Source organism: Pituophis catenifer, unplaced genomic scaffold (genome assembly GCF_029215685.1).
Source record: "Pituophis catenifer annectens isolate HBS135680 unplaced genomic scaffold, rPitCat1.0.hap2 SCAF_2, whole genome shotgun sequence".
Lineage (NCBI taxonomy): Eukaryota > Metazoa > Chordata > Lepidosauria > Squamata > Colubridae > Pituophis > Pituophis catenifer.
The window spans coordinates 82006700-82022588 of NW_027256882.1; the positions used below are offsets into that span (position 1 = coordinate 82006700).

At 36.9% G+C, this 15889-nt stretch overlaps 1 protein-coding gene across 1 annotated transcript in view; it reads right to left on the reverse strand.

The window, feature by feature from the left end:
• The window catches only part of STAB1 (stabilin 1), a 123417-nt gene that overhangs the window by 62534 nt on the left and 44994 nt on the right, over window positions 1–15889 (reverse strand). The window contains 9 exon segments of the mRNA XM_070937045.1: window positions 486–533; window positions 6200–6295; window positions 7256–7351; window positions 9239–9397; window positions 11009–11102; window positions 12331–12514; window positions 12906–13017; window positions 13783–13869; window positions 15428–15529. Coding sequence (XP_070793146.1) covers window positions 486–533; window positions 6200–6295; window positions 7256–7351; window positions 9239–9397; window positions 11009–11102; window positions 12331–12514; window positions 12906–13017; window positions 13783–13869; window positions 15428–15529 — 978 coding nt within the window.

Below are 15889 nucleotides of genomic sequence, written 5' to 3' on the forward strand. Positions count from 1 at the left end.
AGAGACAATAAAGCGGTTTTAGCATCTTTTCTGATCCAAAGGCTCATCTGCATGATCATCAAAAGATAGTTAACCTTTCTAGAGCAAGCTCATTTTTCTCAAGCAAAGGCCTCATTAAAATATGTGTATCTTCTGATCACCAACAAACTCAAAATAAAAAAATGCAAAAGTAGTTTTAAAATTACCCAATAGATTGAAACATTAATGTTTTGATTCTCTAAGCAACTGCCCTAATTACATAGGCTGAAATTCTTTATTTATAAATCAGTTGCAATGAGCTCCAGCTTTTGAACAGATTTATATGAAGTTCTGCTTAGAAAGCCTTTTTGTCAAAAACCTGAAAAGGCCATTTTTAAGATAAAATTCTTATTTTAAAATGTAAATATATTTATTATTTCTACTGATGGAACAATATGCTTAAACCGTTTCAATTTTGTCTTGTTTCAGAAATATTAAAATAGCATTCAACAACAGAAAATCCTTACCTTAATCCACCCATAAAAAGTTGAAAAGTGGTAATTCCTTACCAGCTCCTTTAGAAAGAAAAACAACAACAAATTGGTAAAACATTATTCTAGGGATCTTAAAGAAAAAAGAAGGATTTATGCAGTATGCTAAACAAGTTTAATTTAACCATGGTTTGCTTATAAACTAAGGCAATATGCTAATACAAGGCTAAACACATTACAATTTTAATCATACATGTAATCTAGGTAGAAGTTGGCTAGATGCTTGGGAACTTGCCTATCAATCAATCCAAAAGAGAATTCTGATATTTTCCTAGCCTAACAGCAGAAGCTACTGTTATTCTTATACGCCACCCAGACGCACTTGATAATAATATGATTGGCATATAGACTTAATAAACAAATAAATTTAATTGTCTTTATTTTAAATATTTATGCTGTATTTACATTTTATATCAGGGTGTCGAATTTTATCCATTTTAACACTTTCAACTCCCCATGGCTGACTGGGGAATTCTAGCTGGGGAATTCTGGGAGTTGAAGTCCACAAGTCTTAAAGTTACCAAGTTGGACACCCCTTCTTTATATTTTTCTTATTGGCATACAGTAGCTCTAAAAACACTGTTTATAAAAGAACAAAATAAACAGAGGGGGATCCATCCATCCATCCATCCATCCATCCATCCATCCATCATTCCAAAGAGCTGGATAACATTCCACTTCCAATAGTGCCAAGTCAGAAGAAAATCCTTTCCACAGAAAGGCAGCCATAGGCTTTACTGGACTTTTTAAGGCTGCTGGAAATATGACTAATTGGTCAATTCACTCCTTCATTCATGTTTGCTTACATGACTTCATTTTATTTCTGGTTTTGTATTTTTATCATTATTAAGGACAGAGAAAATATCTCTATAGGGTTGCTAAGAGTTGACATCAATTTAATGGCACATAATTGATCAAACGTTTTACCATTACTTATAGAATGTTTTTATCAAGGAAAAAACAACAATATAAAACAATAGCTGTCTTTTCCTTTCTGTTGCAAACATAAATTCCTCTGAACATAGAAAGAACATTTAGCTCTCAGGGCAGGGGGGAGGAGGCACCTAGATAAAGGAACTGGGGACATTGTCTTATGGCAAAGCAACTGTAGAAAACAATAGTTTGGTTCCACTTTATGGTCCAAACCAGCACTGTTTGCCTGGATCTCTACTTAGAACTAGCATCTCTCTCAATGGTTTAATGTCTGGCCTAATTTTCTCCCTCTTTTATAGAAGATTTGTAATTTTTAAATATCTTTTAGTATTGTATATATTCAATTTTAAAATTGGTTTTAAATAGTTTGGGGTTTTAAATTTGTCGGGGCCAAAATTATTTAATTTGATTTTATTCTACTTTTAAATTTTGTATGTATGTGTTTTATTGTTTGGCTGTGCACCGCCCTGAGTCCTTTGGGAGTAGGGCAGTATAGAAATCAAATCAAATCAAATCAAATCAAATCAAATCAAATCAAATAAATAAATAAATAAATAAATAAATAAATAAATGTCTAATTTAAGAAAAGAAGGACTGAGGGACATGATAGGAGTTTTCCAATATTTAAGTGGCTGCCACAAAGAAGAAGGGGTCAACCTTTGGAGAAAAGCACCTGAAGGCAAAACAAGACACAATGGATGGAAATTGAGGAGAGAACGAACCTAGAAATAAGGAGAAATTTCCTGTCAGAGAGAACAATTAGTCAGTGGAATGACTTGCTTCCAGAAGGTGTGGGTGCTCCAACCAACACTGGAGGTTTTTAAGACAAGATTAGACAATCATTTGTCTGTAATGTTATAGGGTCTCCTGTTTCAGCAAGGGGTTGGACTAGTAGGTCCCTTCTAACTCTATTATTCTGTTTGCACGTAACCTGATTTTATTCTGCAGATATGGTTAGGATACATTTTTAAAGTATTATATTGACACAAAATAAGAAATCATTCTTCCAGAGTGAGTGGACAGGGATGCCCTCCCTTTCTTTGCTGGTCTTCTAGAGGCCCTCTCCCTTTTTCTTCCAAGAGTTGTCTTACTTCTAGTCTGGTATAATCAGAGGTGGGTTTCAGCAGGTTCTGACCAGTTCTGAAGAACTGGTAGCGGAAATTTTGACTAGTTTGGAGAACCAGTAAATACCACCTCTGACTGGCCCGCCCCCATCTATTCTCTACCTCCCGAGTCCCAACTGATCTGGAGGAAATGGAATTTTTGCAGTATCCTTCCCCTGTCACACCCACCATCTCACGCCCATCAAGCCATACCCACAAACCGGTAGTTAAAAATTTTGAAACCCGCCACTGGGTATAATGGACAAGAGGTTGGACTAGAAGGAGGAAATTCAGATTCCAATCCCCTCTTCAGCCATCATATTTCAATTTCATAATATTTGCGTCAATAATGGCGAATAGATTGAAGACATTGTTAAATGAATTTGTACATGCAGACCAAAATGGTTTTTTACCAAAGAGGCAAATTAGAGATAATATGAGAACGATCTTGAATGTTTTAGAATATTATGAGGCACATCCAGAAAAACAAATGGCATTGATGTTTCTAGATGCACAAAAAGCTTTTGATAATGTGAATTGGAAATTTATGATGAAACAACTACAGATTATGGAGTTTAGAGGAATAGTCATAAAGATGATTGAGACAATTTATAGTAAATAATTTGGAAAGGTAATAATAAATGGAGATATGACAGAGAAAGTTAATATTATGAAAGGAACAAGACAAGGATGATTTCTATCCCCATTGTTATTTGTGTTGACCCTAGAGGTGTTAACTAGAAATATAAGACAAAATAGAGAGATAAGGGGGACACAAATTAAAAAAGAAGAATATAAATTACAAGCATTTGCGGACGATTTAGTGTTTATATTAGAGGAACTATTAGAAGTAGGTCCTAAATTAATAGAACAAATAGAGAGATATGGAGAAGTGGCAGGATTGAAAATTAATAAAGATAAAACAAAGATATTGGTGAAAAATATTACAGAGAAACAGAAGAGAATTAATGGAGAAACTAGATATCCGGATTACTAAAAAAGTAAGGTATTTGGGAATACAATTAACTGCAAAGTGTGCAACAATTAAGGAAGAAAATTATTATAAGCTGAAAAATCAGATAGAAACAGACTTGGGGATAACTGCAATTATCACTAATGGGAAGAATAACAGTAATTAAGATGAATATATTACCTAGGCTGCTGTTCTTATTTCAAACAATACCAATGAAAGTGGAAAAGAAATACTTTGAAAATTTGAATAAAATGATATTGAAATTTATATGGCAGGGAGGAAAAGCGAGGATTAGCATGAAAATGTTACAGGATGCAAGATTAAGAGGGGGTTTTGGATTACCAAATTGGGAATTATATAATCAAGCAGCAGCATTAACTTGGATAAAGGAATGGATTGTGTTGAGAAATATAAGATTATTAACTTTAGAGGGACATGATTTACAACTGGGTTGGCACGCTTTTTATTGTATGGGAAGAACAAAATGCATAGTTATTTCCAAAGATATTATGTGAGGAATGCATTATTATTAGTGTGGGAAAGAATTAGAGAGAAACATTATTTGAAAATACCAATATGGCTTTCAACAATGGAAGCATTTGTATACCCAAACCTTATGAATATGAGAAATATTATAAGATATAAAGATATCTTATCAGCAACAGGGGAACTGAAAACAAAACAAGAATTAGAGGAACTAGGGATTGAAATGGAGTGGTATACTCAGTTGCAAATACAAGCGAGATATGGGAAAGATGCAAAATTATATGGTTTTTATTTGGAAATGACAACATTGGATGAGATAATCACAGGAACTGAGGAAAAAATGATCAGAAGACTGTATAGTTACTTATTGGAAGTGAAGTTGGAAGAAGAACAAGTGAAAGGAACAATGACAGCATGGGCAAAAAATTTTGGCTATATGATTGAGCTAGATAAATGGCAACAACTATGGGAAAGAAATTATAAATTAACAATGGCCATAGCATACAAATAGAATTTGTATAAAATGTTTTATAGACACATGTCACCAGAGAGATTGGCAAAAATGTTCAAAGAAAAATCAGCTAAATGTTGGAAATGTCATCAGATACCGGGATCATATTATCATATGTGGTGCATATGTCCAGAAGCGAGAAAATATTGGGCAAGACTTAGAATATGGCTAGAGAAGGTGACACAGCAACATATTGATTTAAAACCAGAATTGTTTCTGTTGGGTATTTTTTCAGAAAAGTATAGTAAAGAACATATATATTTAATAATATATATCATAACGGGGGCAAGAATGATATTTGCACAAAAGTGGAAAATAGAAAAAAACCCTACAAAAGGAGAGGTAATTAAGAAAATATTGGAATGTGCAGAAATGAATAGGTTGACATTGGCAATTAAAGGGAAAACAGAATCGAAGTATTACAACATTTGGGGGAAATTTTATCAATGGATAGAAAGTGAGTATAGATAATAAATAGGATAAAGACAAGAACTTTGAGATGAATATGTTGTAGTATATTAAAATTAAATGAAAGAAGGAAAGATAAATATATATTTTAAGAAATAATGGTAAACTTTGAAGATGATAGCACAAATGTTATACCCAGATGATACATGGATTGATTAAAAAATGTACAGGAATACTAGAGGAATAATAGTAAAGTAAAAAATGTAATTGGAAATTAAGACATATGTAAATAGAAATCGGGTCTGCTCGAATACCATCTCAGATTGAATTAAAAAAGGAAACAACAAAGGAATGGAAAAGAGGGGAGGAGTAGATAGGGGAAATTAGGGGAGTTGGGAGGTGAGAAGAAGAGAAAAGAAGAATGGGAAAAGGAGAGGAAGAAGGAAGGAGAAAGAAGAGCAGGAGAGAGGATAAGAAGGGGAGAAAGAAGAAAGGAGAGGGGAAAGAGGAAAGGAAGTAGGAAAGGAAAGGAGAGGAGAGGAGAGGAGGAATGAGGAAAGAAGAAAGGAGGAGAAAGAAGGGAAGGAAAAAAGGAAAGGTTGTAGTAAAACAAAAGAAGGAAATGGTAAAAGAGCAGACCCAAACAAATAATTAATTAATTACCTAATGGAAGTTAAACGAACAATGTATAAGGATGGATAAAAGACTGTACATTTAAACATTTTGATGAAAAATAAAAATAAAAAACTTTTTTCAAAAAAAATATTTCAATTTCATAAAATAATATATTCAAACTATGAATTAGTTTTAGGCTCCTATCACTGCACTGCAGTGAGAAAAATCATTGTCTCTCACAAAGCTAGTCATTGTGGTTTCCGGATTAGAATGGGAAATCTAGAAAATGCTGATTTTTTTCTTTTAAATAAGGAAGCTAAAACAGAACAGTGCTTTTTTTTAATTTTTATCTTAAGAGAAATATTCCTTGGCATATTTTATGCCTATACTTGTTCTTTTGTTAAAGGGAATGATAAGGAAAAAGCTGAGTTTGAGAAGCGAGATGCTGTTCTGTGCATAATCAGAAAAGTCACTTGAGGTTTATGTTGGTCCAGAATATTTGCATTGTCTGAAAGATACTCCCTCAAAGTGATCTTTCCTAGACATATCAAATATGGCAGACAGAGCAAAGCCACTGTCATTGAGTTATGATCCTTGCCTGATATAAATGCTTTCACTTTACTGCCCCCACTTGAAAGAGAATGGAAATGCATCTTTTTACCTTCATCACATCACCGTAACATTGAATTCCATCTCCCATATATCCGTCAGGGCAACGGCAAACTTTTTCCCCAGTATTGAGAATCTGGCATTCAGCCTGATGAGTTAAAAAAAAAAAAAAGATAATTCTCAGCAATAAGAAAGTAAAGTAAAGAAAATAGGCGGAACTCAATATCACCTAGATAGGATTCTAAAGACCTAATGCTGTATATCTGGTTTAGAGTGGTATGAGCTCTGCATTGGGGATGGAAAACCTTTGGTATGGCCCCTAGAGAATATCCAAAAATTGCTACTACATTGCAAATTTTAATGGGACTGATGACAATTATTCAGGACATGACTAGAGAATAATCGCATAACTGCATTTCATTTTAATTAAACAAAAATGTAAATGAAACAAAATCAAAGTGCATTTTTTGTCCTAGCTTCAAGAGTCTGCTTTGAGAAACACAATTCCTCACAGCATCCAAAGCCAGTTGTGGCCCTCAGTCCACGTCATGGGCTAGGCCTTTAAAGTAAAACACACATTTTTTTTCTTCTGGGTTTCTGTGCTAAAGAAACCCATTTTTTTTTTCTACTTGGAGACTAAACTGGTTCATATTGCTTTGTAAGAGCAGAAAATTCAAACAGTTATGAATGAATGCATCCATAGTTGCTTTTGGTCTCCCCCTCCCCATCTTAACTCTATTCTTCAAACTGTGTTTTTTAAAAAAGCACATTTTGTGTTTCTTCTAATATAAGAATTTTTGCATGCAACTGTGCCAAATATGTACTATTTTGTAGTTGCTTTTCCTATAGTGTGTACATTTTATTATTAATATAGGGAGCTTATGCTTACTTTACTAAATGCATTGTCTTTTGGAGAACTTTCCACCATTCTGGAAAGATTACTCTACAGGTTTCAGTTTCAAACTAGGTTCTAATTCTGTGCCTTTTGTATTGTTGAATGATTTGTGTCACCCCACTTATTGTGGCTGTTATCCGGGGGAGCTAGAGGACAACTCATCTGAAAGGTATTAAACCGGGAAGGCTGCCCTAGATTATTTCCATGTCTTACCAGTTCATGACAGCCCCCATTGTCCATCATACAAGGGTCAAATTTATCACAGACGTAACCATCACCCTCATAGCCTTTCTTGCACATACAGCTGCTCTGAAAATTGAAACAGCAGGGACATTAGTTCCTATCCAATAGTATAAGTTTTCTAAGAAAAAGATTTTTTTTTCATTTTAACCTTTGGTTAACAACTTCTGGAAATGAAGGAAAAAAATTAAAGTCTATAACTAATATATTTGTAACTTGAGATTTGAAATTTTATTTATTTTATTTTTATTTTATTTTTTGGGATTTATATACTGCCCTACTCCCGAAGGACTCAGGGTGGTGAACAGCCAAAAAGATAAAACACACAAACTACAAAATTTAAAAGACAATATAAAACCCATTAAATAATTTGGCCCAAAACAAATTAAAACACCCCTAATGTTTTAAAACAAAATTTAAAAATTTACAATTAAAAGGAAAGTTAGGCCAGGCCAGCCTGTTGAAATAAAAAGGTCTTGAGGGCACGGCGGAAGGTGCGTGAATCCGGGATCCTCCGTATCTCCGGGGGAAGCTCATTCCAGATGACAGATGCCCCCACAGAGAAGGCTCTCCCTCGGGGGCCGCCTTGGGGCCGTCAGTTGACACTGTTTAGCTGACGGCACCCTGAGGAGCCCCTCTCTATGTGAGTGTACTGGCTGGTGAGAGGCTACTGGTGGCAGAAGATGGTCCCATAATCAGCTTAAAGAAATCAGCCTAAATAGAAGTATTCTGGATTTTTCATGTGCAAAATTAGATAATGGTTGGAAGCCAGCAGTCCTCCATCTCTTCTGAATTACAGCTTCCAACATCCTTTCCTATGGATGTCAATAATAACAATAATTCTATCTGAGGACAATCCTCCTCAAGACAGAAGTGGACTTTGCGATCTCAGAGTCATCTGCATTCATTGAGACCAGCACAACTTTTGTTCAGAATCAGTCCCTGAAGCCTTGGACCCTCTCCCAGGACTCCGATTTAGATTCTCCAGTGCAATCATCTACCCAGGCAAACTCTGGTGACAGCAGTAGCATCAGATGGAATATTGGAAAGCTATGAGAACCAACATGCTTCCCTTGTAATCAAGTTTACTTTAGAATCTACACAAATATGGCCCTACATGCCAAGATAACTTTCCAGCTGAGTCAGGCATAATAAGCACCACATGAGTTAAAACAACATAGTATTCCTTGATTGTCTTGCAGTTGCATCAGATTTAACCAGAACCAGTATGTGTCATACTCTGGTATTAAACTCTCTAATTGAAACTAGCCCCTTGGCAGAAACAGTGTTTGCTTCTCATGAGCTTATGCAGTTGATCATTCCCATAACTTAAATCCAGACAGACTTGAGTACTGTATTGTCTCTGGGCTGCCTACTTGTAGGGTGTGTCAAATTTTTCAACTTTCAATTTCCAAACATTAGAGGTGCTCAGAAGTTGTGAGTGACATGCCTTGTGAATTGTAAAGATATTTTGGTTACTTTAATATACCATAATTTAGATGTGCTTGCTAAGTAACTACATAAATATCATAACTGTTTAACATTTTGTTTGTTTCACTAGGCTTTGCCCTTTTTTGTTTGCTTTTTTGGAATCTTAACTTAGATTTTCATGACTGTAGTTTTTAATTTCTAGAGTGACTTGTACTTCTACATTTGTTGTGGCTGTGAGTAATCCTTTGGGGGAATTAGACCAAAAAAATCTTTTCCTGGAATTGTCCAATAGAGGACAATCATGTGATCCTGGGAAAAGGCAAGGCTTCTTAAAGGAGTTACAAATTCTCACTTTTATTGTTCCATTCAGTGCAATTCAATAGAGGTTGAAAATGTTAAACTCTGTGGCCTGCAGCCACTTTAAATATCTGATGCTATCATATAAAAAGCACAAGTCATTATTTAACAAACCCAAGAGCCACAGATCCTTTTTAGCAAGACAGCAATGGAATAACAATACTGTACCTGTCCAGGGCCAATGTAATTACAATCAGCATTGATGTGACAGCCTCCTCTGGTCTCTGTTACACAATTGTCTATGACAACACAAGCTTTTCCATCCCCAGTCCAACCCTGGATACACTGACAGCTGACTGTGCCAGGGCCGGTACTGGTACATGTAGCCTGGCAAAAAAAATTGGAAAAACAAGGTAAGAATGAGAGAAGGGCATTTCTGCACTTTCTTTTTAAGCTATTCTTGTTTGTGCCATCTTGATTCTAAGCCATTTTAAGAAAACCCTGTGCAGGCTGAGACATGTTGGCAATAACTAGTAAGTTATTTGTTTTGCTATCACATCCTCTCATTGGATAATTCTCTGTTGTTTCAGGAAAGCACTTTCATAACTATGGGCAGGTGTTTGGGGATAATTCTATGTGTATGAGTGTGTATGTGTGTGTGCACAGACACTCTAATACATATCTCACTTGCACAAAGTTAAATTTTATATATGTATGGACTTGCAGATACAAGATAAAAATATCAACATACAGATACAAAACTAGTTCAAACACATTTCTCTTGTGCCACAATACACTCTACTAGGTTGTAAACCTCCATTTACCAACAGTGCTGAACCGGCAGAATGGTTAAGATTTTTGCTTAGCACAATAAAAGGTTGCAGCTTGATTCTTGGTAGAAATGGGAGGGGTTTTTTTTAGCACATATCTTTTCTTGATTAGATTGTTTTTCTATTTCAGCTTTTTAAAACAATAAGTCTGGGGCTTCCTGTTTTAGCAATTTTCCAGTCACTTGGCATAGAGGAGTTTCATTTCCAGCTCTCAGTTAACCCAACCTCCTCCTCCTCCTCCTTCTTCTTTTTTAGCACAAAAGAATTGGATTGCAGCCTCCAGTTTGGGTGAAAATTAGAATTATTCGGATATGCAGTTCTAATTACTGGGGGTTTATACTGAAGTTCATACTAAAGACACCTAAAGGACCTCACAAAAAAGGTACCAGGCTTTTAAGTACCATGCCAGTAATCATGAATAGAATTTGCACCTCAGAAATCTGTTACAGTTACTTTGAGAGGCGTCTGCCAGGACTCTCTATATAAATGGGGCCTAGTATCCTCCCCTCAGTGTGATTGTCCCAATTCCACGCCAAACTGTAGATCACATTGTGACTGGCTATAAACTGAGGGCATATATCAGTCCAGTATCCATTTTTTTAAAATATAAGTGATGCTGTGCTTCAGTGGTTAGATGCCCTAGATATTGATATTACAACATAGATCTTTTTAATATTTACCATGTTTCCCCGAAAATAAGACATCCTGTGATAATAAGCCCAATCGGGCTTTTGAGCGCATGTGCTAAAATAAACCCCCTGAAAATAAGCCCTCCCTGAAAAAAAGCCGTCCCTGAAAATATTTACCCGCATGTGCAGCCGGTCCCTGCCATTTCCTCTGGTTAGTGTTAGGGAGACAGAGCTAGAAATCAGGTAAGATGGCAAGAGGAGCCCCATCTTGCTCCACACGCCCCAAAATAATAAGACCTCCCCGAAAATAAGGTCAAGCGCTTATTTTGGGGTTCAAAAAAATATAAGACAGGGTCTTATTTTTGGGGAAACATGGTATATTTTATTGTGTTTTAGATGAAATGTTAATATATATTGCTAGTCCCTGTAGGCTATGTCATACGCTAAACAAACAAACAAATAATACTAAGGTAACTTTTATCTGGATTAATCCAAAAGAAGATCTAGGTTAGTAAACAAGAAAATATTGACCCACTTACATTTTCTGAACATCCTCCCCTTCCTGGCTTACTACAGGTATCAATGGGCTTGCAGGAAAATCCATCCCCTTCATATCCATCAAGACAGACACAGCTAGAAGACAGGCAGAGAGCAGCTGATGAAATCTGAGGTGCCTATGAATCGCATACTCATTCAGGTTAAAGTAATGCTAATTTATGACACTTAAGCCATGACATCCATCATGCAAATAGTGTCATTTGCAACATATTGTATCATTTGCATATTACATTACATTTCCATAATGATATTGTTGTGCAAATGCCACATATTGTAGCAGAATTTGGTCAATTGCATGCAGATATTCAGTGAATTGAAGTTTCATTATAGTTTCTATCCTGTCTGGAATCATTCAGACTACAGGTAGTCCTCAACGTACAACCACAATTGAGCCCAAAATTTCTGTTGCTATGTGAGACAGTTGTTAAGTGAGTTTTGCCCCATGTTATGACTTTCTTGCCACAGTTGCTAAGTGAATCACTGCCGTTGTTAAGTTAGTAACACAGTTGTTAAGTGAATCTGACTTCCGCATTAACTTTGCTTGTCAGAAGGTCACAAAAGGTGATTATGTAACCCCGGGACATTGCAACCGTCATAAATATGAGTGAGTTGCCAAGTGTGAATTTTGATCCCATGATATGGGTATGCTGCAACAGTTGTAAGTGTGAAAAACAGTCATAAGTCCCTTTTTTTCATTGCCATTGTAACTTTGAATGGACATTAAGTGAACTGTGGCAAGTCAAGGACTACCTGTATCTGTATCTTTCAAATATTATGACTGATTCACGCATTGCACTATGCACTAAACTATGTTTTGCTTGATCACTGTTTATTAAATCACAACTAGCTGGGTTCACATGATATTCTAAAGTAAAAGCAATAAAGGATACTAAGATGGGGGTATCAAGACAATAGCTATGTTTCTTTTGATCCAAGCAACAGTGTTTTCTCTTTCTCTTATCTAAAAGCCATTCACAAAACCGTTTTTATGTCAAGGGAGAAATGTAATAAAGTTGGACAATCCTAAGCATTTCTACTATAGAGGAAATCCTATTGAATTCACAGTATCGTGCTCCAAATAGAATTAATACCCTGTTCTGTTGTATTCCCCATTTTTACTGAGGTTGCTTCTCAAAAGATAGGATGGATAATGTTACATTTTCATGCCTTTCAGTTTTCATAAACTTCTCTTAGTCAATCAGAAGTAAGATATGAATGTAAGGTATTTCAGGGGTGATTTATGCCTTTCCCCAATCGAACTGAGTAAGGAATCTGATCCCAGATGCCCCCTTCGAGGACTTACTGCGCAGTGTCATTCACAGTACAGGTTGCATGGACATGGCAATTCAGAGTGGCACCAGTAGATTCACAACTGTGAGAGCGTATGTCACAGAATTCCCCGGTGTAGCCATCCGCACACGTCCCTGTCTGGCACACACCCTTGCTTCCTGGTCTGTTGTCACAAATTCCATGGATGCAGCCGCAATCTTCCATTGTGAATAGAGAAGAAAGATCAAACTTAATTGTTTAAATTATCATTATGGGATTTCTTGAATACCTTTAATGACATTTAATGCATATGATGGCTTGGAGTTCCCTTCCCGTTTTGTTGTGCTGACCGTAAAAGACAGAGGATTAGTGCAGGCTAAGATATTGTATAAAAATAGATCACTTCTCATCATTAGGGGTGGGGGCTACTTCCAGGCAAGGGAAGCTTGTGGCATCTTTTCCTTTTCTCTCAAGCACTGGGATAAATTCACCAGGCTTGGGTATTATGCACCTGGAGGTAGAAAGGAGGATGCTATTTCTAGCTCTGGTTCAGGCAGCCAGATATCTCCACTTGTCTCAGTGCCTTCCTGCCTGATTTGTGTCTCAGACCTTCAGTGCAGTTGTCTCCGTGCTTGTTTGGGTTTGAGCAGATGTGGCAGGCAATTCCTTTGAAGCCATCGTAGCAGTTGCAATGACCGTTTCCATGAATCCCGTCGTTACACTGAGGAAAAAACAAATTCTAATGTGATGTTACAGGAGATAATTTGCTGTTTCTCTCAGCTTACTACAAGACTATCCTCCTGACCTAGTGAAGTCTCGCTTATAAATGACTATGTACCCTTAATGTAGCCCTATACTGTATATACGTATTAAATTCTTTTGGGGTTGCAGTAATGACATTTGTTTTCAGTCAATTCTTTTCTTCCCTGATCTTTGCAAAGTCCAACAGCATGTATCCACAAGTTTCTTGCAACCATTTCCCTAACATTGTTACTTAAGTGGGTAAGAATTCTGTGCCACTTTACTGAGTTTTAGGCTGCTGGGCAAGATCAAGGAAGCAAAATAGCAATAGCACTTAGACTTATATACCACTTCACAGTGCTTTACAGCTCTCTCTAAGCAGAATCAGCCTATTGATCCCAACAATCTGGGTCCTCATTTTACCAACCTCGGAAGGATGGAAGGCTGAGTCAAGAAGCTACACCGTTTTCGGAAAAGCATCTTTAAGGCTTGTCTGCGATAAATATAGTCTCTTGGAATAAGAAACCAATACGAATGTAATAAGAATTTCTTAGCCCTGTTTATAGTGAATTCATTAGGATGTAATCTCCTGGAATGCTTTACAATGCTTCTTTCAGATTTTTTGTCAGCTGGTAAAGTGCTATGAGATAAGCTGTTAACTGACTCATCCATTACTCTCTCTTGATTGTTTATATCTATGCTGTCATTTATTCTTTTCCCCGCCTCCCATCTCTCATACACTTACACTTCCTTTGTCATAGCATGGATTGCTATATCCACCAGGACATGGGGCGCAGGAAGGACCGAAAAACCCTTTGCAGCATCCAGGTTTCTTTTAAATAAATACACAACAGCAAAAAAAAAAAAAAAAAGCGTTCAATGTGCCATTCTTCTTTCATTATCAAAGTATAGCTACACCCTCTCCCCACCCTCTCACCCAAGAGACCAACTCAAGGGAAGTCCCAAAGGTGCCTTTTCAACAGGCAACTGGGCTTTCTCTGTTTTTCCTTGAAGATGTTTCACTTCTCATCCAAGAAGCTTCATCAGTTGTGGCAGGATGGTTTTGCGGATGGAAGGATTAGTTCCTAGGGATCCTAGGAAGGATTAGATGAGTGGGTGGAATGGAAGAGTTAAATTTCTTTGCAGTTATCTCGTCATTAGCACTCTCTCTGAGAGTCATTGAGGCCACTTGGTTTATCTGTTCCCTCAGAGTCACCTGAATCCGAGTGTGGAACCTTCTTGGGGACTGTTGAAAGGACTGTGTTGTAGACAGGAGATAGGTGGTGCCTTATCCCATGAATAAGAAATATGATCCTTCCATCCCCCACCATCCTGTCAGAACCAATCCTTCCATCCCCCCTCCCAACTTCCTGCCAAAATGGTTGAAGATTTTTGGATGAGTAGTGATACATCTTCAAGGAAAAACAAAGAAAGTCAGTTGCCTTTTGAAAAAGCACCTTTGAGATAACCACGACCTGAATGACTGAGAATCTTCATAGACATTCAACTCAAGGGAAGACAAATATTGGTTTTGCCTTTTTAAAATTTTTCATTAATAAAATCAAGGTTGTTTATGTAACAAAGGGATCTTTTTTTCTGGGCAGAGAGGAAAGTATGTGAGTATTGACCCCAGTATCAGCCTCTGGTACTCTTTAAATCTTTGAACTAACCTCTGGCAAAACGTAAGGCAGCTATCCCAAATTCTTTGACAATACCTCATACCAGGGGTGGGTTCTACTTACCTTTACTACCGGATCACAACAGGGCCGCGTGCATGCGCAGAAGCTTCTGCGCATGCGCAAAAACATTTTGATGATGTTGGGGTCAGTGGGCAGAGCCTCCCGCCGGTTTTACTACTGGTTCTATAGAACCGGTGCAAACCGTGGGCAGCCCACCACTGCCTCATACGCACCATATGGCCAAGATGGTGGTTGTGATGATACAACTGAAACTCTGCCCTTTTTCACCATGCAATGCACACCCTGCGGACACCCCTGATCTCTGGAGGTAAGGAGGGGGGAACTTCCTTTTGCTATTTCTTGTATGAATATATGTGATGTGTGTGAGAGAGAGGAAGTGTGAGTGCATGTGCATTTATGTGGACACTTGAATCTCTTTATATATCCAAAGTAGCTTTAGTCACACAAAATAGGAAGAGGTGAAAAGACCTGGGGGAGTCTTAACCTTTGTATAAGTATTTAAAAATACTTAATACTTATAATTCACCATACATTATATAATACATATAATTACCATTTATTTACCATTATTTACAAATGGTAAATAAGAAAGCATCCGAGTTTAAACAAGGAATCTACTGAATAAATTTTGGAATGAGGGAAACATGGTGTTTCATAATAAATGTTCCCTTCTGAATACCTTACACTTACCACTTCATTCAGAGTGCAATATCTCTGGCAGCCCTTCTTCAGAACATTCAACCCAAGCGGATCATGTGTATAAACGCACTCTGTTGGAAAAGCCTTGTCTTCCTTTGGAAGCAAAATAAATTACAATTAAAAAAAGTATGGTTCATATATGTTCCACGTTTTTACATATGTTCCATGACCTTTTGCCAGCCAATGAATGTTCAAAGAGAGGCAAAATTATAAGGAGAGCTATAAACAGGAAAAGCAGTTTCCTCTTTGACGGAAATCATGCTTTTCAAGATAGCACTCTAGTTCACCTCACAAGGAGACAGAACAAGGAAGACATAACAGAAATCATGTTGCAAGCAAGTTTTTTTTTTTTTTTTTTTTTTGATTAGGAGCCAACACATCACAAGGCAGTCATCTATTCAGGATAGAGATGGGGAAGAAGGCAATTTTAGAGAACTTCAGAGAATTCCATTG